Source organism: Calliphora vicina, chromosome 5 (genome assembly GCF_958450345.1).
Source record: "Calliphora vicina chromosome 5, idCalVici1.1, whole genome shotgun sequence".
Classification (NCBI taxonomy): domain Eukaryota; kingdom Metazoa; phylum Arthropoda; class Insecta; order Diptera; family Calliphoridae; genus Calliphora; species Calliphora vicina.
In genome coordinates, this window is record NC_088784.1 from 26959769 (window position 1) to 26981377 (window position 21609).

The 21609-nt window shown below is 33.9% G+C and overlaps 3 protein-coding genes across 3 annotated transcripts in view; 2 read left to right on the plus strand and 1 right to left on the minus strand.

Annotated features, from left to right (window-relative positions):
- The first annotated feature begins 513 nt into the window (after positions 1–513).
- LOC135960818 (succinate dehydrogenase assembly factor 2-A, mitochondrial) lies at positions 514–2713 on the plus strand. Its single transcript, XM_065512215.1, has 3 exons — positions 514–670; positions 785–987; positions 2329–2713. Exons 1-3 carry the CDS (start codon positions 653–655, stop codon positions 2597–2599), a joined length of 492 nt encoding a protein of 163 aa, XP_065368287.1. The 5' UTR covers positions 514–652; the 3' UTR covers positions 2600–2713.
- A 110-nt stretch (positions 2714–2823) lies between these two features.
- On the minus strand, positions 2824–5293 carry Mlh1 (DNA mismatch repair ATPase Mlh1). The gene is made up of 4 exons (XM_065511479.1): positions 4920–5293; positions 4435–4862; positions 3466–4111; positions 2824–3408 (listed from the first exon to the last, which is right to left on the minus strand). Exons 1-4 carry the CDS (start codon positions 5291–5293, stop codon positions 2847–2849), a joined length of 2010 nt encoding a protein of 669 aa, XP_065367551.1. The 3' UTR covers positions 2824–2846.
- A 2411-nt stretch (positions 5294–7704) lies between these two features.
- LRP1 (LDL receptor protein 1) overlaps positions 7705–21609 on the plus strand; it is a 357963-nt gene continuing 344058 nt past the window's right edge. The window contains exon 1 of the mRNA XM_065513583.1: positions 7705–9016. Coding sequence (XP_065369655.1) covers positions 8305–9016 — 712 coding nt within the window. The 5' untranslated portion in view covers positions 7705–8304. The remainder of the gene's footprint in view (positions 9017–21609) is intronic.

Genomic DNA, 21609 nt, shown 5'->3' on the forward strand with positions numbered 1-21609 from the left:
ATTGGGCTGAATAACTAAATAGCAAAGTTGGCTACCCATTCCACATATTAATCTTCCCTTGTCATTAAAATATGCCATACAAACTAATATTTATACAAACTTAATCACCCCTATCGTGAAAAACATGTGAAATTTATGTTCCCATGAAATATCCATTTCCCTCGAAGGGAAAATTGCTATCGTGATATTCCCCTAAACTTTTCATTCACAATAGATGATTTTGTTCGTAGCAGAATTGTTTAAAAAATTTCATCTAAAAATTTCACAACATGGGAAATTTTTTCACATGAACAAAGTTTATGAACGAAAAATGGGAAATGGGAACATATTTCATGTGAAATAATGATTCGCGACAGGGGTGAATATTTGTCTTAAATTCTCTACCCAACTGGCATTTCCAGGGTTAAATAGTGACCTTAGCAATATGGTAACTCTTCACCATATAAATAATACACAAGCTCAAATCTGGCAACTCATTGAAAACCCCCCATTAATTTAACTGTCAAATGTGCATGTGTTTGTTATTGTTATGTTTTGAAATTTTCCATAAACACAGCAGTGCAATCCGGCAGGCAGCTTTGGAAAACTTGTAATCAATTGGAAAAAAACAATAATTAATTTGATTTAATAAATTAAAAACACTTTTAGCAAAATGTTGCGTCAAATTCTAGTAAGTATATTTCAGTTTTTAATAAAATTTCAAATAATTGAATACAATTTGAATGAAAATCTCATTGCATAACAATTGATGAATACTATAAAAACAAACATTTCCTGTTTGCAGACAAATGTTTACCAAAAGTCCCTAATTCCTGCTGTGGCTCGTACCCAACGCTTTTCAGCTGCTGCTGGCGGTGATGGTGGCAAACAGAAGGATATTATAAATAATGCAGATGTTCCCATTATCGATTATGAGGATCCTGATTATTTACCCTTGCCGGAGTATCCTTTCAAGACAAATGAGCCTTTGGATGTTAAGAAACAAAGGTATTTAATAGGATTATACCTACCAGTTTTTGTATAAGTTTGCTTTAAAGTCACAAAAAACGTTCCGGACCTGTTTTCCTGTCTGGATTGTGACAAAATTATCTATAGGAAAGAGTCTCACAGCAAGTCCGGTTTGTGACAATCACAACCGTTCCGGTTTGTGACAAAATTTTCTATAGAAAATAGTCTCACAACAGTTCCGGTTTGTGACAAAATTTTCTATAGAAAATAGTCTCACAACCGTTCCGGTTTGTGACAAAATTTTCTATAGAAAATAGTCTCACAACCGTTCCGGTTTGTGACAAAATTTTCTATAGAAAATACTCTCACAACCGTTCCGGTTTGTGACAAAATTTTCTATAGAAAATAGTCTCACAACCGTTCCGGTTTGTGACAAAAACATTTTCTATAGAAAATGGTCTCACAACCGTTCCGGTTTGTGACAAAAACATTTTCTATAGAAAATGGTCTCACAACCGTTCCGGTTTGTGACAAAATTTTCTATAGAAAATAGTCTCACAACCGTTCCGGTTTGTGACAAAAAAATTTTCTATAGAAAATGGTCTCACAACCGTTCCGGTTTGTGACAAAATTTTCTATAGAAAATACTCTCACAACCGTTCCGGTTTGTGACAAAATTTTCTATAGAAAATACTCTCACAACCGTTCCGGTTTGTGACAAAATTTTCTATAGAAAATACTCTCACAACCGTTCCGGTTTGTGACAAAATTTTCTATAGAAAATACTCTCACAACCGTTCCGGTTTGTGACAAAATTTTCTATAGAAAATACTCTCACAACCGTTCCGGTTTGTGACAAAATTTTCTATAGAAAATACTCTCACAACCGTTCCGGTTTGTGACAAAATTTTCTATAGAAAATAGTCTCACAACCGTTCCGGTTTGTGACAAAAAAATTTTCTATAGAAAATAGTCCGGTTTGTGACAAAATTTTCTATAGAAAATAGTCTCACAACCGTTCCGGTTTGTGACAAAATTTTCTATAGAAAATAGTCTCACAACCGTTCCGGTTTGTGACAAAATTTTCTATAGAAAATAGTCTCACAACCGTTCCGGTTTGTGACAAAATTTTCTATAGAAAATAGTCTCACAACCGTTCCGGTTTGTGACAAAATTTTCTATAGAAAATAGTCTCACAACCGTTCCGGTTTGTGACAAAATTTTCTATAGAAAATACTCTCACAACCGTTCCGGTTTCTGACAAAATTTTCTATAGAAAATAGTCTCACAACCGGACAGAATTTTCTATTAAAACTAGTTTCAAAACCGGTCCAGAATGTGATAAAATTATTTTCACTCCTGTATAAATTTTTTTTCCAGACTTGTCTATCAATCCCGCAAACGTGGCATGTTGGAAAACGATTTGCTCCTAAGTACATTTATCGACAAATTTCTGAAGGGTATGGATGCCAAGCTAACTGAGCAATATGATCAACTAATCAATGGTGTTACTAATGATTGGGAAATTTACTATTGGGCCACACAAACTAAGCCCACACCACCCGAGTATGATAATGAAATCATGAAAATGCTTAAGGAACATGTGGCCAATGCTCAGCGTGAAAAACGTTTAAGACAACCCAATTTATAAATTGTTTGTTTGTTAATGAAGTACTGAGTTAAACGTCTTAGATATTATATAAACGTAGTGTAATGTGTTTTTTTGTTTATTAAATTATATTAATTGAATTAATTATAATAAAAATGTGTATTTAATGGATGGGGTAAGATTGTTTCAAAACCTTATTTATTAAGAACAAAACTTGATTGCTTGTGTAAGGAACAGCTCAATCATGTGAAATCATATATTTTATAAAAATTCATGCATATCCTTAAACTTAACATCTCTCAAAAACTTTGTAGAGTGTGGGCAAATTAGTTAATTCATAAAAATGTTTCTTCATTTCATTGTTGGGTAATAAATACCTTTTTAAAGCCGGATACAAAACATGCTCCACCTGCCATTTATGACGTTTGTCATCAGCCTGTATTTCAACTTCCGATACTAACGCATAATAATTGGCCGTTTCACGGCAAAACGTTTCAAAACACTCCTCTTCGGCATCCCATTCAACATCGGTGGCTAAGCGCAGCATAAATAAAGGCAAAAATGTTTTACTGGGGCAATGCTGTCTTAGTAAAGAAGGTAGAGTCTCTAATTCTCCTTGTTCGTTAATATTTAATGAAAAATATTCACGCATTATGGCAGATTTGTCTAGAAGAATCCCTGCCGCATTTTTAGACAACTCCTGTTTATCACCATCTTCCTCTGTCCAGCCACTTTCAGAAGAATTTAAAGCAATATAAATTAGATCTTTGACGGGTAAACTATTGGGTGTTATTTTGATTTGAGATAAATTTTGAAATTCATACACCATGCGCTGATAAAATAATTCTTCACTGTAAAGAAAATTACTTAAAAATTTAAAATATTTTTTTTAATTTTCATAAAATTACCTTAATTTCAAAGTATTTGCTAGATAAAGTTTAGTTTCATGTTGAAACAAGGCAAAATGTTTATCGACCACACCCACAAACACCATTTCCTTGAGTATCTTTCTCAAACTAACTGAACAGCCATTTTCAATTTTCTTTTGCATTGATAAAACACTAGTTAAGCGTACTTCCTTCGATTTCCTGGCAGCTACATCACGAAAACTTTCTTCTCCCAGAAAACTTCCACTAGAACCACCACTCAAACTCATTGAAGAACCCGCCGAATCACTTTTTGAAACTCCACCCATAAACAAGAACTTATCCAGTTTTTGTTCTTTATTATCAGTTCTAATCATATCCTTAGCATAAACTTTCTCTCCCAGAGCATTTTTAAATGATTGATTTGCTTCCACATCCTCTGTTACGCCTGGTAGTTTAAGTTGTTTGTAAAATGTACGTGTAGAATTACTGCCCAACAGTTGTGCCTCTACTTGTGCTTTGATTTTTTCTATAATTTCATCTTCGTATAGGAAATGAACTTCGTGTTTTGTGGGATGAACATTGACATCAACATTTGAGGGTTCCAACTCGAGGCTCATGTAGACGAATGGATGCATGCCTTTGGGTAAATATGTGCTGTAGACTGTATCTATGGCGGTTTTTAAAGCTTGAGGGTAAAAAGGGAAGATTATATCTGTACTAAGCCATTATATTATTAAGAAACTAAATGGTTACTCTATTAGTCGATGTGAAAGGCAAGCGCCTGCGATTTACAGTGTTTTTAAGATAAAAATTCGAAATCTTTTTTATTTTAGAATCCTAGCAAAGATGGGGAAGAATTAATTACTAATTCAATTTTCAAAATCAAATTCATAGGCTTTATTCCTTTGAGAGTTAATTATTTACAGAATTATTTCCTTATTGAATCATTAAAGTTTTCTTGAATTAAAATACATTGAATTAAAACCCATTTAAAAATGTTAATCTTACCTGCTGAATCCACCAAACGATGATTGATAAACAGCAACATGATGCCCTTTTTGGCATTAAAATTAACTTTCGTTATAAATCCTTTCATTGTAAACCTATGAATATCATCTTTCAGTTCCACCGCCATTAACTCCTTGGCAATATTAGCACCAAATATACATTGAATATTCAACTCCTGAGTACTGTTCGGGGCCGTTTTCAAAGCAGGTTGCTCACCATACTTTTTCAACATGAAACCGACTTTTGAATTATGCACCGCATATTTAGACATGACATCGGATATTTTCTGAAACTCCTCATTGGGTGATTTTAAAGCCTGTTTACGCTGCGGCATATTATAAAATAGATCTTCAATGGTAATAATAGTACCTTGATTGCCGGCACAAGGTTTAGGCGGAGCCTTTAGTTTGCCATCTTCATAAGAAGCTCTAGTAAAGATATTTTGTTTAATAACCTTATCTGAAAATGTATATTATTGAGCTTACTTATAGCCACATTGATCTTTGGCCGTTTTGGTTTGTAAGGTCAAGTGCGCCACATGACTAATGCTGGACAAAGCCTCGCCACGAAAACCAAACGTAGCTATACTAGTTAAATCTTCAAATTTACTTAGCTTAGAGGTGGTAAAACGTTCACACACTATGGCCAAATCTTCTTTGCGTATACCCGTGCCATTGTCTTGTATTTGCAATAGTTTTAAGCCGCCCGATTTGACGGTCACTTGTATGAAATTGGATTTGGCATCTAAACTATTTTCCAGCAGCTCTTTTAAGGCATTTGCTGGTCTTTGTATGATTTCGCCAGCAGCTATACGATTGACCACAACTTCATCTAATTTTTTGATAATTCCCGGCTCCATTTTCTGTTGAATTTATCAAAATAATTTGTATTTTTTTCTTAATGGAAATACACCGCCAAAATATAAACATTGCCAAAAAATTCAGAGGTATTGCCATATGGAAGTTTTGCATTGACAGTATTACCATATTAAGTTTAGTAGGGATATTGGTGCTACCAGATTGTTTTACAATGTTAGTGTTGGGAAGAGAGTTTAATTTTAGGGAAATTGGGAAAAGGAAATACAACTAAATATCCGGGATATTTACTGCAATTGAGTTACCATGCATCATATATATGAGTTACCGGTCCATATTTTCCGTGTTATGGGCATCTGAAGTAGAAACTGAAACGTAATCGAATCCTTTACTCAAACCTAAATTTTTTTTTAAAAATTGGCCAAGTTTGGATTGGACTATGTCCGCTTAAGTGAGCCAAATTTTACTTTATACGCTTTTGCATTATATTCTCCTTCCGGATCATATAAAATTTGAATATAGTCCTGAATATAGTCCTGAAAGACCCGCCGTACGAAAAAAATATCGAGCAAAATAAAAATAAATAAATAAAAACCTAAATATCTCCTGAACAAAAAGAGATAACATTTTAATTTCAGCTTATTCGGATAATAAAAGGATTTTTGCCGATTTTTTTAAAAAATCTGAGACCCGAGGTTACCACATTTGAGGGGCCACCCAATGGCCCCCATTCTGCCTAGGAAGCTGAACAACTATAAATCAACTCGAAAAAACCTTAGCACGAATCTTGAGAAATTTCGTTCTGATATCTTCAAAAAACGTTTCTAAACTACTATTCTCGAATTATATCTAAATATTCTTATTAAAATTTCTCGATAAAAGAAAATACTTTATGTTGTTATCAGATGGAATCGGTCTGGGAAACGAAAACTTTTTATTTTAGTAGTTTTTTATTTTAATCAATGTTGGAAATACAAAAATTTAGAAATAATTTTTCCTTTTTTTAATAGAATTCACATTTTAAAATCAGGCAAATCCCTGTATACGGACGAAATGTTGTCAGGTCCATCCGTTAAATCGAGATTTATTTTCTGAATAATTTTTAAGCGTTGCGACATTAGGAGACATGACTACCGTCCAAAATTTTTCCATATTTTGTAGTTTTTATTAATTGCTCTTCGCTTGGTTGACTTGAAGCATTACCAAGGATTAATAAAGCCTTCACTTAAAGGAGTTTAGGTTCTAAAAATGATTCTACCATTAAAAATAATCATTATTTCAATGAAGATAATTTACAACAACACTTTGTTGCGAAACGATGCTGATTCTTATACCGTATTTTTTTAATACAGATATCACTTGCATGATATCCACCATTATAAAGCCTCTTTGTATTTATTTGGCTCTAGATATTAAAATAATTCTATTAACTGAAATGTGTTTTTATCTCAGGTCGAGTAATAAATAATTAAACACCTCTTCCACAAGGGGATACACACATTCTTTAGAGATCGATGAATATTTGAGCCATTCCTAATAAAAGAGGCATTTAATTTGTGTGCTCTTTTGGGTAAAAAACAACAACAACATCAAGAAACTGAATGAATTGTGTGTATTTTTACGCTCTATTAAGCTCTTTTGTTCATATTCGGGTTGTTTGACGAAAATCATCGTAACCTGAACAATATGAACGCCTACCAAGGCGTTAAACGTTCGTTATATGTACATACATAGAATTTTCGTTAAAGTGAGATTCGCTATACCGGGATTTGCCTGTAATATAAGAAAAATTGTTTATTTTGATATGGTGATTTTTTTGGGGACATCGATTTTCAGTTTGAAGACATTAGTTAAAATTTACCCTGCAACACTGACCGAAATAATTAAAATTAGCTTTACAGTTACTTTTTAACCGTTTCAAATCCTGTTTTAAAATTTACATTTCCCCCTGGATTTCTAATCAAGCCCCAAATATAGCTGGCATCACACAATCTTTCATTTCCTCTTTTTAGTATTCGTAAACAAATGATTACGTTGCAAACGTAATAATAATGACGTAAGTTATTTAATTAACCCCCTAAAAGCTAAATATTGGTGTAGGTCAGCTCGTTTTAAACGACAAAAACCTTAAGTAAAACAATTATTTTATTTATTAAAATATTACTTTTTATTTATTTAACATTTTATTTTTATGTTGTTTACAATATGGCAATATTTTTATTAAATAACTGTTAAAAACTAAAGTTCTTAATATAGCGGTTATACATGTGTGTTTGTTTGTTTATGTGTTCACTCTCCGTTACGTAGTTTCGAAAATAACAAAAAAATCACTGAGGTTGTTTCATGTACTCTTTGTGCATTTTGCTTCAGTCGCATCGTGACTTCTGAGAGTGATGGTTTGTTCTAGATGGCAACGCGTGGATTACTGTTAAACGTTAAGTGTTTGGTGTGTGAATATTATTATTATTAATACAGCAAAAAATAAAGCAATTTAAAATAAATATAATTGTAATATACAAAGGAAATATTATACAAAAGCTAGTGCGTTAGTATTTACACTAAAAAAAGCTATTTAATTTAGCCACAAAGAAATTAAAGAAGCAATATAATAAATAAATATCTTGTGTGTCTTTTTTTTACTTTTATGTATATGTCTCCTTCCGTTCATCATTATGTTTGTTGTTGTGTTGTTAAAAACATCACATAAAGAGTAGAGAGCGAGAAGATATTAAATGAAAAGTGTAAAAATATTTTTGTTTTGAAAATAAAGGAAGTTAATAAGAAAAATTAAAATATCAAAAATAAACAACAACACAACTTAATAAATAAGCCAAGGAAGAAAAATTATAAACATGTTTAATACTGTTGTTGGCTGTTTCAGTTTTTATTATAAATAAAAATTCTTAATACATAAAATACAAAAAAAAAGAATACAAAAAAAGTTCAAATTGAAAGAAAATTATAAAAGAAATCATAAAAATTATCTGTCTCTGAGAGCCAAGGAAGGCAGCTGTTTGTGTGTGTGCTTTCGTGCGTGTTTGTTGTTGGTAAAGAGATGCTAATAAAGTCGACTGGGCCGTGGGTGCAGTCGACGTCTGCGTCTACGTCGAAAATGCCGGTTTTGTCGTTAACGTCGTTGTCTTCGCGTAATGTTGCCATCACGTTTTCTATGTCAAGTGTTGTAAATTGCAAAATGTTGTTTATTTACTTTGTGTTAATTTTAACAAATTGCATGAGTTGGAGTGCTGGTGGCGGTGTCGGTAGTGTTTTAGCCTCCAGCATTAGTGAGCCCAAGGCAAAAAGTGCTTTTCTGCATGCCGGTGATATTTCGGAAACGCATAAATTTAGTGCTACTTTCAACAACAACAATGGTGCCGATGATGCCCCCAACACTACGCCAGCTGCAACGCCTGCGCCCCCAAATGCAGCAGCAACATCTTCCGTTTCCTCTGTGAAACAGGATTTCGTTTTACATCCTTTGGGCGCTGCTGGTGTTGGTGGTGGTAGTGGGGCTAGTGGTGGTGGTGGTGTAGGTGCTACAGCAACTGGTAGTGCTAGTTCTCGTTTCAATGTGGATTTACGTCGTTCTAGTGTTAGTTCAACTGGTGCCATACAATCACCCACCACTTTTATAGGTAGTAGTGGCAATGCTGGTGCTGTGGCTGCTAGTAGTGGTCATAATCATCATCAAATACGTCGCAAACCACAGCAGTTGTCATCATCATCATCATCTTTATCCTCAACTAAATCAGCGTTTGATGAAAAAAGTAAGTTAAAGAAAAAATAATCTGTAGTTAATTTTCTTGTTTTGCTTTTTTGCTAGTTAGTACGTAATGAAACTTTGTTTTGAGTCTTAAAAGAAGTTTTTCTTTAAGAAACTGCTGCAGATTGGAAGGAAGTGTGTTAAAAGGGAAGTTCTTATTAGAATCTTTCTGGTTCCTGTTTAAAGTTGGTGCGAAGGAAAGGGTTACCATATACTGGAGTTTAATTAGTTTTAATGGGATTATTGGGTAGATATTAAAAAAGTTTAAGATCTCAAAAGTTTTTAAAATGTATTTTTATGGTTTTATATTATTACTACTCAATAAGCACCAAAGCCCCAAAAATTCAACCACTTGAACATTTTGTTGAAATTTGACTTGAATGCAAATGCAACTATGTTTTAAACTTGAAAAATATTTGAAAAATTAAATATGTATTTTTCAAATAATAAACATGGCTTGAACTTATTGAAATAAATTGTAATACAACTGTAATTCAATTCATTTGGCTAAAATTCAAGGCTTGAATTACACTTGTATTCAACTTGAATTCCAGTAAAAATGATTATTGGGTATGAATGTGAATTAACAGTAATTTATTTTTGCAAAATTCTAACCATTTTCGAGATTCCTTCTAATAATTATACCCTTCGCCATGAGTGGCAAGGGTATGTATATATAAGTTTGTCATTCCGTTTGTAATTTCTACATTTTTCATTTGCGAGCCCACAAAGTATATATGTATATATATTCTGGATCGTTATAGATAGCGAAGTCGATAAGCCATCTTCGTCTGCCCGTCTGTATGTTGAAATCAACTTTTCGTAGCCCCCAAATAACTTACATACATACATGATTCATACATCAATATATCGGGAATTCTTCCGGCTCGGTTGCTCGACAAAATCGGCCTACAAACGGCTGAGATATAAGGAAAAAACCGGGACAACCTCGATTTTTTACCTATTTTTGATCTATATCTGGATTACTATGTCATTAATATAGACAATATGGATATCTAATGATAGCAATTTCAAAGTCCATTGCAACGATATATATAAGGCTATAATAAGTTGGACCTACAATAGGTCAAAATCGGGGAATTTTTTTTTAACCCGAATTTTTTTTCATCAAAAATTTTACCAACATTTTTTTTTAAAAATTAAAAAAAAATTGGAAAAAACAATCAAAACATTTAAAAAAAAAAAAATTTTTTCAAAAAAAATTAAATTTTGTTTAAATAAAAATATTAAAAAAAAAATATTTTTAAGTATAATTGGGTGAAGGTTATATAAGATTTAAATATAATTTTGTGAAGCTTTTTACACCTAATTTACTTGGTTGGGGGTTTTATCAACTGAATTTCATTCAATTCAGATCACATTTGCACCTAGTTGCACCGAATACAGTGGTACTAGTACCGTGTTTAAAGTTCATTACCAATCAATACCTAGAAGATGTCTTTTATTAAGAGATAAATTGACATTAACTTTAAATCAATATCAACGGGTTAAATATTTCTAAATACATATGTACATTTCAAATAATTCGATATCTCAGGAACTATTGGAGATATCGTAACGAAATTTCACAAGGTTGGAGCCGAGTTCAAGATTTACAGCTCAAAACACACGTCACTGAGGGGTCTATAGTGACTATTTATGTGGATAGTCAGGCGTCAATTAAGCTGCGTAATATCACTTAATACATTCTAGCTTAGTGGAAGAGCTCTTGAATAATTATTGATACACTACTCAATTAGATTGTTTTGGGTACCAGGGCGCTGTAACATACAAGGAAATGAGATGGTAGATGAACTGGCCAGACATGTGTCTGATCTAGACCATGGTATGTCACTACTACACGTTAATACTTGAAAGATTCTGTGACTCCTCCAACCAATCCTGGAATAGTAGGACGGATTGTCAAGTGTCCAAGGCCCTTTGGCCAAAACTGGATGCAAAGGCAACCAAAACAATAATTGTTGGTTTGATAGGTAAATGGAATAATAGCATACAGGATTTTTGTAGGTTATGTGGGGTTTTAGAGGAATTGGAGACATTATGTGCTACTGACCAAAACTACAGAGTCATAAGTTTCAATGGATTTCTAAATGAATTTGGGAGTGTTGCTGGCTGTAAATTGAGTTACATGCTAGGGTTTATCAGGAATAGGTTGGCTATTTAAAGGACATTCTAAAGTGAATTCAAATCCGTAACTAATTTTTCCTCTTTATGCTGATTTGTATATTTCTTCTTCATTCTCCTTTTGCTATCTCTAAAACACTACATTTCTTCTTCTTTCGTTTGTTCATGTCGCCCTCTTTCAGGAAGGCCATACTTTTTCTTTCTATAGGACTCTTGAAGGGAATCACAATGGACATTATGGTCTCCGAGTGGAAGTGCACACAGTGTTCACTCCTTCCAAAGTAAAAAAAAAAAACTAAAAAATAAAATTTGGCTCATTTAAGCTGACATAGGCCGCCCCAGGCATATCCAAAATTGGCCAGTTTTTTTTAAAAAAATGTTAGACATGAGTAACATGTCCGTCTTTCCATCTGTCTGTTGAAATCAACTTTCCGAAGCTCACAAATAACTTTCCTACATGATCAGTACATGAATATATCCGCTATATCCAACTTAGGTTGCAATTTAAAATCGAGAAAATCGGCCCACAAATGACTGAGCTATAAGCAAAAAATCGCGACTACATCGATTCTTCTCCTATTTTTCACCAAAATTTTTTTCAATAAAACAGTCCTACTTGTTTTTAAATATTTTCGCTTTAAAGTTTCAATTTTTATTTAAAACAACACAAGTTTTTCTTTTCCAGTAAGGTCATTTCGAATCAAACACTTCATAAAATTTAAGTACCTCAGTGTCTTGTCTATTAAATAATAAAAGTAACAAAAAAAAGCGAATTGCTTCTTTCTTCGTACTTTTTGAACTTTTACTTTTTGTTCGTTTATAAAATATTGCAGCTTAAAAGCTTGTCAAATAAATTATGAAATGTTTATTTGCTCATGTTTTTTTTCTTCCTTTTCTTCATCTTTACATTGTATACATTTGGTTGGTCTTCTTAACTACTCTTTTGCGAAAAATATAAAAAAAACAAAAGAAAAACAAATGTAAATATAGTATGTATGTACATAAAATCTTTATATAAAAATGCGTATAAATAAAAGCAAACAAACAAATAAAAACAATAAAAAAACATTCCAAGAAAAATTCTTAAAAGAATTTTAAATTAAGTACAATAACCTGCCGTTGTACTCTGGGCAAAAAATCTGAGAGCAGCAGGCAAACGGAGAAGAAGAATATATGTATATCAACAACAACTACAAAAAAAATGTTGAATGTTTTTTAGCTTATTATTTATAACGGGGATGGAAAATTAAGTACTATTGGACTTTTTGACAAAGAAAATTATAGCAGTACTGCAAGAGATATTTAGTACTTTTTCGAAATACTGTTTTTTTTATCTCTGAAAATTCTCTCAAAATTCAAATTAGACATTTTTAATCCAAAATATTTCTTATAATTTGTTATAGGTATACGATGAAAGTATAAAATTAATTGAGTACTATCAATTTCAATAAAGTACTCTTTTGGTACAAATTCAGTACCATTTCAAAATCTCCATTCTACAGGCCTGATTTATATATTTTTTGTATTATGGAGGGTCATTTATTAATAACGGGTCTTCCATAGAGACTTCTGAACTTTGACAGTTGATAGCGGTAATATTGTTGCAGTTACATCTATCGAATTGGCTGTCATTTATTCAGTTTGTTTTGCCAAATCATCATAGACGAATATAGCGTTGTATTTGGTGAGATCCTTTTTTGAATGAAGGAGTATGTTAACAAAAGAAATTGTCGAATTTGGGACGATACCAATCCACATGAAATCCAAGAGCTTCCAATGCTATTTGGTGTGTATTTTCCGCTGGCGGTCCACATTTTTTTCAGAACGGTGTTGGCCAGTTTATCAACGTCAACGGTGAGCGCTATAAGACGATGATTACCAACTTAATTTGGCCTGAATTGAACGGTGCTAAATGCCACACAGCTCATATAAGATTGGACATTCTGCACTAGCGATTTGAGGGCATGGTCATATTTCGGGGTGGTGATGTGAACTGGCCACCGTGATCATGCGAATTGGCCATGTTTGTCCCATTTGTGGCGAATAAGCCACAAACCACAAAACAACCTATTCCATCGATAAAATTGATCCAGATTTATGAGCATGAGTCATTGAAAATTTCGGATGCGCGCCACCGAGCAAAGCCGCGGAGGACATTTGTGATTCCCTTGCCTAAAAAAGGAGACATAAAGAAAAGAAAGAAGAAGGAAGGTAGTGCCTTAGAGATAGCAAGAGAAGCAAAAAGAAAATTCCAAATCTGAGTAAAGAGGGAGAAAATTGTTACAGATTTGAATTCACCGTAAAATAGCCAAACTATTCCTCTGATAAACCCAAGAATGTTACAACCAGAAACACTCCCAAGTTCATCTAGAAATCTATTACCTAACCATTTAAATCTATGACTCTGTAGTCTGGAGCAGCTGCACATAATGTGATCTACTGTCTCCAACTCCTCTACATTCCCACACACTCTACAAAAATTCTGTGTGCTATTATCCCATTACCTGTGACCTTTTATCACTCCTACTGGAATTCTGAGACTACACCTCTCCAATCCAATTAGTATTGAGTCTTACTATTCTAGGATTGGTTGGTTGAGTCAGGGAATATTTCAAAGTTTGTCATGTATTAGTCACAAACAGGAGGTCTTACTCCTCGGTCCTTAATACTATGGTCCAGATATGAGCAATGTCTGGCCAAATCTTTTGCTAACTCATTTCCCTGTAGCTGCAGTATCCTGGTACCCAACACAATCTGAGTGTTATAGTGTTTTAGTTAGTTTACAAAAAATTCATTGATATTATCCGAACAACTCCAGTCTTACATTTATGAGTTGCATGGCTGGTTAAATGGAAAATAAAGGCTAATGCTACCAAATATGTCCTCTTTACACTCACTCTAAGAAGGGATTGTTGTCTTCACATACAATTTGTATACTAAAATTCCCCAAATAGAACCACCTCTAATTCCAACTTTTTGAATCTTCTTCGATTCAAATGTAAACGATTATACAATGGTGTTTATCATAAGTCTGTAGTTTTCCCTCTCCTTAGCTACTGATGCTAGTTTAACGAAAACTGATACAAAATAACAAAAATACTGGATCTAATGGCAACATCGTACATTTAGATGCACGATAATCCAATAAATAGGACAGTGAAATCTGGGAAACACGCGAAAATATACTGCAAAAAATCGTATAAGATGGAGATGCTTTGTGGTAGCCAAATGTCCCCAAGAGGGGTAATGGAGAAAAACAAAATGCAGCCAATACTCTTAAGGATAATAACGAGTGCCTCATGCTACATTCGAAATTTTAATATTAATAGGAATCTCAATAAGCGAGGAGATCAAATAGTTCAGTTTCAAATATATGGTACAACTATTAGATCTTCCAAATCCCCTAACAAGGGAGTTGGTATCATTAGAGGGTCACAGACGCCTTAGAAGAATGGAATCCTTAGACTTACCAAACATCTACAATTTGCACATGGCACATTTCGTTAGACCACCCAGTGAAGCCCTTTTTAAAATGTATTGAGCCTTAATAAAAAATAAACTTCGAAAGAGTTCAGCTTTTCCCTACACGCAGAGAAAAAATATAGTTGGGCATGGTTACTGTAACCATTTCAATATTGTTACAAGTTTTTTAACTATATTATAGTCACAGTAACCATTTACATGATTGTGGTAACCATAATATGGTTAACTTACGATTCACATGATTGTCTCAACCATATATATGGTTACAGTAAACATATATATGTTTGTGACAACCATTTATATGATGAATGACGAATGCCCAATTATATTTTTTCTCTGCGTGTATGCTAACAAACACTTTATCAAAAAAAGGAGCAACTCGTTCAAGAATATCAGTCAAAGTACTAACATAAATATTATGCAGGTCATAATCTATTGATAATATAAAAGTGTTCAGGTAGATCAGGGTAGGGGCAACAAAAATGTAGTAGGTGGTAGGTGGTAAGTCCCAATCTAGTTCCACTTGCCCCTTATGAGTCTCCAAAGTTTGTCAAATAGTCGGGCGAAAAAAAGGGCGCACCTAGCTATAACTTAGGCATGTTTTGGTTTAATCTCTTATCTTTCCGAAAACGTAAGGGAAAAGTTTATGTAAGTTTCATCTTACCAACTCATGAATGTGCTGGATCATTGGCTAGTTTGTTTGCCTATTGATGTAGATCACGAATATAATATTGAAATTGTTGACTTATTTTGTTTGTAAATGTTCCGCAATTGACAATGCCAAACAACTTAGATTGAATCAACAATGATTTAAGTTTTAGATTTCACTTGAAATCTTAATTGTTATGGAAGCTTGTCGGACGGAGGCTTTGGATACCAGCTACTAATTGAAAATCTTAAACACCGCTTTGTGACATAATGCCCTTTTCTAACGAATTTCATTAAAGGCATCTTTAAATAATTTACTTTTCAAATGTTTATAAGACGACTTACTTACGTAGATATAAATATATACAAGATTGCTCGTTAATAGAGGCGCAAAACAAACAAAAGACAAACGAAATTGCATTTTAGACGTCATCTTGGTTACAGCAAACATTATTCTATACATACAAGTATATTTTCGTTTATTTATTCCATGTGTTTTCTTTTTCTTATTTTGCAAAAAGCGGAATAAAACTTAAAACAAAGCCGTAGCTTTTTATATGATTTAAGCGGCTTACACTAACACTATTAGTTACGAATGTTAAATGAGCTGAGCCGACTTTACGTGACGTAGGCGTGAAATATTTTGCAATTTTGTTAGTCAACCGACTAACTACTACTGGTGATGCATGTTAATGATTTTAAAGTATTTTTAACAAAGAAAATAAATAACATTAAAGATATTATTTGAGGATTATAGAGATATTCAAGGAAAGTATACGAATCAGCTAATCTTTCAGAGAAAATAAGTATGTGTTCTTGTACAAAAAAAACGTTAAAATATAATCCAGTTTTCCAGGATACCTTAGGAATGTAATGATGTATGCATCAGTTCCTAATCGAAATGTCAAAATGCTTATATTCTTATGTATGGACTGAATCGGGTTTCTCTGATGAGATGTACAAACAGATGATCTAAAATTTAGATTCTTGAATTAGTGGCTCAATTGAAAATATGGTTTATTCTTATCGGGAAAGAAAGCTTTTTTGCCATCATTTTCAAAGAACTCAACACCATCATCACAAGCCAGTCGCTGCTGGGATGTTATCAAAAGAAATACACTTTAAAAAAACGGTGTTGGATTCTACAATCAGATATATCAGGGAAGATCTTCGTATGTACGAAGAATATCCATAGATTATAGATTACAGCATGAATATCTACTTTGAATTCCACCTATTGCAAAATCCGATCAAACTCTGCCTCAGAAAGCAAGAGTATTTCCAGGCCAACTAAGATTAGGATGGAGCTATATGACTAGTGGCTCCATCCTAATCTTAGTGAATATTTTGGCCGAACGTAGTTTCCAGCAGAGACCTCTGGCAAAGAACAGGCGAAACACCAATCCGCATAGAAATTGCAAAGAGGAAATGGAGCTGGGTTGGCCATATTTTGAGAAGACCTCATGATGATATATCAAAGATTGCAATTGACTGGAACCCAGAAGAATAATCCGAAACTAGCAGAACAGGAAAGACATGGTCTGAGATAAAACTAATGGCACAGGACATATCCCGACAGAAGAATTTCGTTACGGCCCATTGTTCCAACTTGGAACCATAGAAATGATGTTGTGAATGTCAACGCAATTTGAAAGAAAAATTTGTATTTTATCGATTGGGAGCCGAAGAAGTTATGTCATAGAATTGCTTCCATATATTGATATTCTAAATGTTTAGTCATGATTTATCTCGTTGGTTATCGAAAACAATAGTATTTCCGGACCAACTAAGCTTTGGATGGATCAATTGGACTAGTGGCTATTAGTGCCATTTGTTGGGAAAGATCCAGAATTTGTATTATGTCGATTGGGAGCAGAAGAAGTTATATCATAGAATTACATCCATAAATTGTTATTCATAAAGATTAGTCACGATTTATCTCGTTGGATATCGTAAATATTAGCTTGTATACCAAAAAAAACTTTAATACTTAAGATCTGAAGAATTCGTCTTTTCGAATTCTCTCTATTCGTTTATATATCTAGATTATGAATGAAATATCTTTATTAACTATAACTAAAGCATCCCCCATGCTGTCCTTAGCTACTTAAGTCTGTGATTTAACCACGATTGCCGGAATTTCCTGGATATCTTTGGCGGCCTACATGAAATAGAACAGACGCGAATTCAGCTCAACTACTGATTTGGTTTTTATATTAAACATTATTGGCATTAGGGGGATACTTCCTTTTTTCACCCTCTGGATCCGCGCCTGATCTAGATAGAAAACATACTGAGCCTTCCAGATACTATGTAAAAACCATATAATCCATCCAATTTTGGATATAGTACCTACCTGTGGTAATTGGATAACGACTGAAATTTTAAGAGTCAGCTCTGCGAGATTAAGGAACACGTAACATTCGAAGATTTCATGAAATATTGGTTTCTGCACTTGATATTATGGCAAATCCGGTTATTTCGGACTAAAACATAGTGTGGTATTTGCTGACGGATCTAAGATGGAAAAAAGCACCGGTATCTACATAGTGGAGACGGACGCTAAATATTTTTTTAGACTTCCGGATGTAAGTGGTGTTTCATGCTGAAATTCTGAGGGTCTCAAAAAGATCAGATCTTGAGCTGGGAAGTGTGAAATTTTAACAGTCAGCCAGTGTTAAAGGATTTTGAGATCCACTAGGTCAAATCTCATTTGGTGCATAAGAGAGCTCTGAATCCAGGAACTATGAATTATGACTGTGTTGAGTATCAGGACCAGGGATATTAAGGCACAAATAAACAAAATATTGGAAAAGAAAACGAACATACTGATTATCTTTAAGCGAGTGTGAGCAATGCTTAAGCTTGACTCTTTTTTATTGCCAAATTCTAGAGGATAGTTGAGTTTATATACCTCTAAAATCGTAATAAATCTTTACACGAACATTATATAAAGAAATAGTTCTCAAATCCACTAGTGGAGACTGTCAAAGACGCAGCCATCTTTCAGGACTAATGGATGCGTAGTAGCAATGTGGCCTGTCGCGATGTTGGATCGAAATATCATGCAGACCGATATCCTTCGCTAATTTTTCGGCAGAAACTAGCAACCTGGGGAGATGCTGTCGTTCTTCCAGAGCAATAACACAGACCTACCAATCCACTATTAAAAGGAGGTTAAGCTTAGCCATGCAGAAGTTTAGACTATAAATGTTGTCGTGGTGACACTTTGAGAGACGCCTATTGTTTTGATTGCTTAAAGCTGCACAACTATCAAAGTGACAAACATTTCCTTTTAACCCTAGGATTCCATTTAATCAGCTATGTATATCGTGTAAGCATAAGGCTGATGAAATTCGGGCATTTTAGCTTTTGTCTAGTACGAAACTGTTGATGGGATAAAAAGCCAATGCCTTACACGATAAGGCTGATTAAAATAATGTGATTAAATCCATGTATTCTTTGGCACAATTGCCGGCTTAATGAAAATCTCTCAATAAATCCATGTCACATAATTAACATTGTAACACTCTCTTAATTAGCGTTGCCAACCTTATGTCAAATTAAGTAGTTTTAAATTAAAAACTGATATTTTTTTAATATTGGTGCAAAAAACAATTTTTTTTAAACAATTTAAAGCAATAATACCATATATGGATTATATAGTGTGAATCTGTTTAAATTACTTTAATAAACTAACCATATATTTTTATATTAAACATTTTTTTCACAGCTGGAAAAAAACTTAAAATAAATTTATTTATTTTGTTAAATCATATACGATATTTATAATTTTTTTCAATGCATGTATATAAAAGTACTTGCTTATATATGAACGTATCTATATACTATGAATGTACAGTGATTGACAATATTTTTCACATATTCACTTAATGGATCTTAGTTGAATAAAAATTCTTAAGAAATTTGCTTCAGTGCCACAGCAAGTAGATGTCCGTTTTAATCAAGAATTCTCAAGTCATATTTAGTGATGCGAGAAGTGGATACCTTTTATATATTAATTTCGTGTGACTTTATTCGCTGCTTCCGGAATGTATTTTTTCCAACTGGGTTCCTCACAGCTTTAATAGCTATGTGAGTTCCAAAGCCGAGCGGTTGACAAGATCTAATACGGTCAACCACTCCACTAGTTCCTTCAAACAATTTTGCTTTGAAAATGTCGAATTGTGTGCCAACAAAGCGTCATATGCTGGAAGTTTGGCTTTACTACTTTAATTTGAAAAAAAAATGCCGCTGAAGCACTTCGATTTCCAAAGCTTATGGTGAATGTTCCATCGGTTTCAACTTCCAAAAGATGTCTTATGCGATTCAGAAGTTTTGACACGGATAGCCCACATCAGCCAAACATTTTTGAAGACCAAGAATTGGAGGCATTACTCCATGAAGATTGTTGTAAAATTCAACAAGAGCTCGCAAAATCATTGGGAGCTACTCAAGCAGCAAATTCAAAACGTTTGCGAGCAGTAGGATTCATCCATACGAATTGATGCCGAGAGACCTTGAAAGACTATTTTGCATGTCCGAAATGATGCCCGAAATGAGGAAATCATTTTTGCACCGAATCATTACTTGCGATAAAATATGGATTCATAACATAACCAGAAGAGTAAGAGATTATATGTGAAGCCTGGCCAACCAGCCGAATTGACATCAAAGCCAAGATAATTATCTGTATTTGGTGGGAGCAAAATGGTGATATATATTATGAACTGCTGGTATTAGACTACTTATGTCTTCTGAACAATAAGCTGCCCAGATTCCGACGATGTTCTAAAGTATCAATAAACCGGGTAACAGTTTTATCCCCTATAATATCAATTGCCCTTCTTTGAACCCGGTCAAGCAGCTCTAGACTTGATGTAGCTCCGGCCCATATGTGGGAATTATATTCTATTTTTGGACAAATGAGACTAGTGTACATACGAAGTAGGTCGGAAGAGGAGAAATATGTCCAACAACGTCTCATGAAACCCAAGCACCTAAAAGTTTTCTTCGCGACATTAAATATATGAGGATTCCAACGGACGTAACACTGTATTCTCGTACCTAGAATCAAAAGGTTATGTGAAACCACAAAAACTTTGTTAGCCATACGAAGAATTTATTGTGCTGAAATCTCAAGACAACAAGGCAACACTTAGTTTTGAGTGCATTGAAATTAACTCAATTCAATTCAACCCATCTGGATATTGTTGTAACGTCACGAGTCATCCACATTCATTCCTGAGAGTTTAACCTAAGGAAGAGTTGGTCTATAATCAAATATGAATATGAGTGACAGATATTATTGTCATTCGCTAATAAATAAATTGGATTTGAAGAGATTGTTAGTAAATTATTTATGAAAATTGAAGAAAATGGAAGGAGAAAGAACTCCAAAGCTCAATATGAAGTTCTCGGTGCAAAACCCCATTCTATTATTATTCTTATAGCACGAAGTCCATGAAGTAAACTAGAAATAAAACTAGAAATAAAACTAGAAAATTCTACCCCGAAACCAAACGTGATTAATTTCGAAACTAGTCCATCATGCTTACGAAATGCCGAGTGCGATGTATTGATTGACACCACTGTTGTGAAAGAAACGCCATTAGGTCCCCAGTTGAACGACTACTGAGGAAGCCATATTGTCTTTTATTCAGAAGTCTATTCGATTCCAAATAACGGACTAGGTGATAGTTTATGCTCTCTATAACCTTCAAGAGCGCGTATAGCACGTCCACGAAGTAAACTAGAAAATTCCACCCCCACACTGAACGAGATCAATTTCGAAACTAGCCTATCATGCTTTCGAAATGTTGAGAGCGACTACCTGTCTCTTTCTCCTGCGGTTTATTGATTAACACCATTGTTCTGAAAGAAACGCCATTAGCTCCCCAGTTGAACAAATACTTCGGAAGCCATATTGTTTTTTATTCAAAAGTCTATTCGATTCGGAAGGAGAAAGAACTCCAAAGCTCAATATGAAGTTCTCGGTGCAAACCCCATAATAATGTATCCTTATAGTATGTCCACGAAGTAAACTAGAAATAAAACTAGAAAATTCTATCCCGACACCGAACTAGATCAATTTCGAAACTAGTCCCATCATGCTTTCGAAATGTCGAGTGCGACTACTAGACTCTCCCTCCACTGTTCTGAAAGAAACGCCAGTAATTCCGCATTTGAACGACTACTTCGGAAGTCAGAAGTCTATTCAATTTCAGATTGATAGAAAAGCTTCATAACTAGACGGACCAGCGGTGAGGAACATTTTTTTAAAACAAGTGCTAGTATACAATCCGGATCACGCGATTTGTG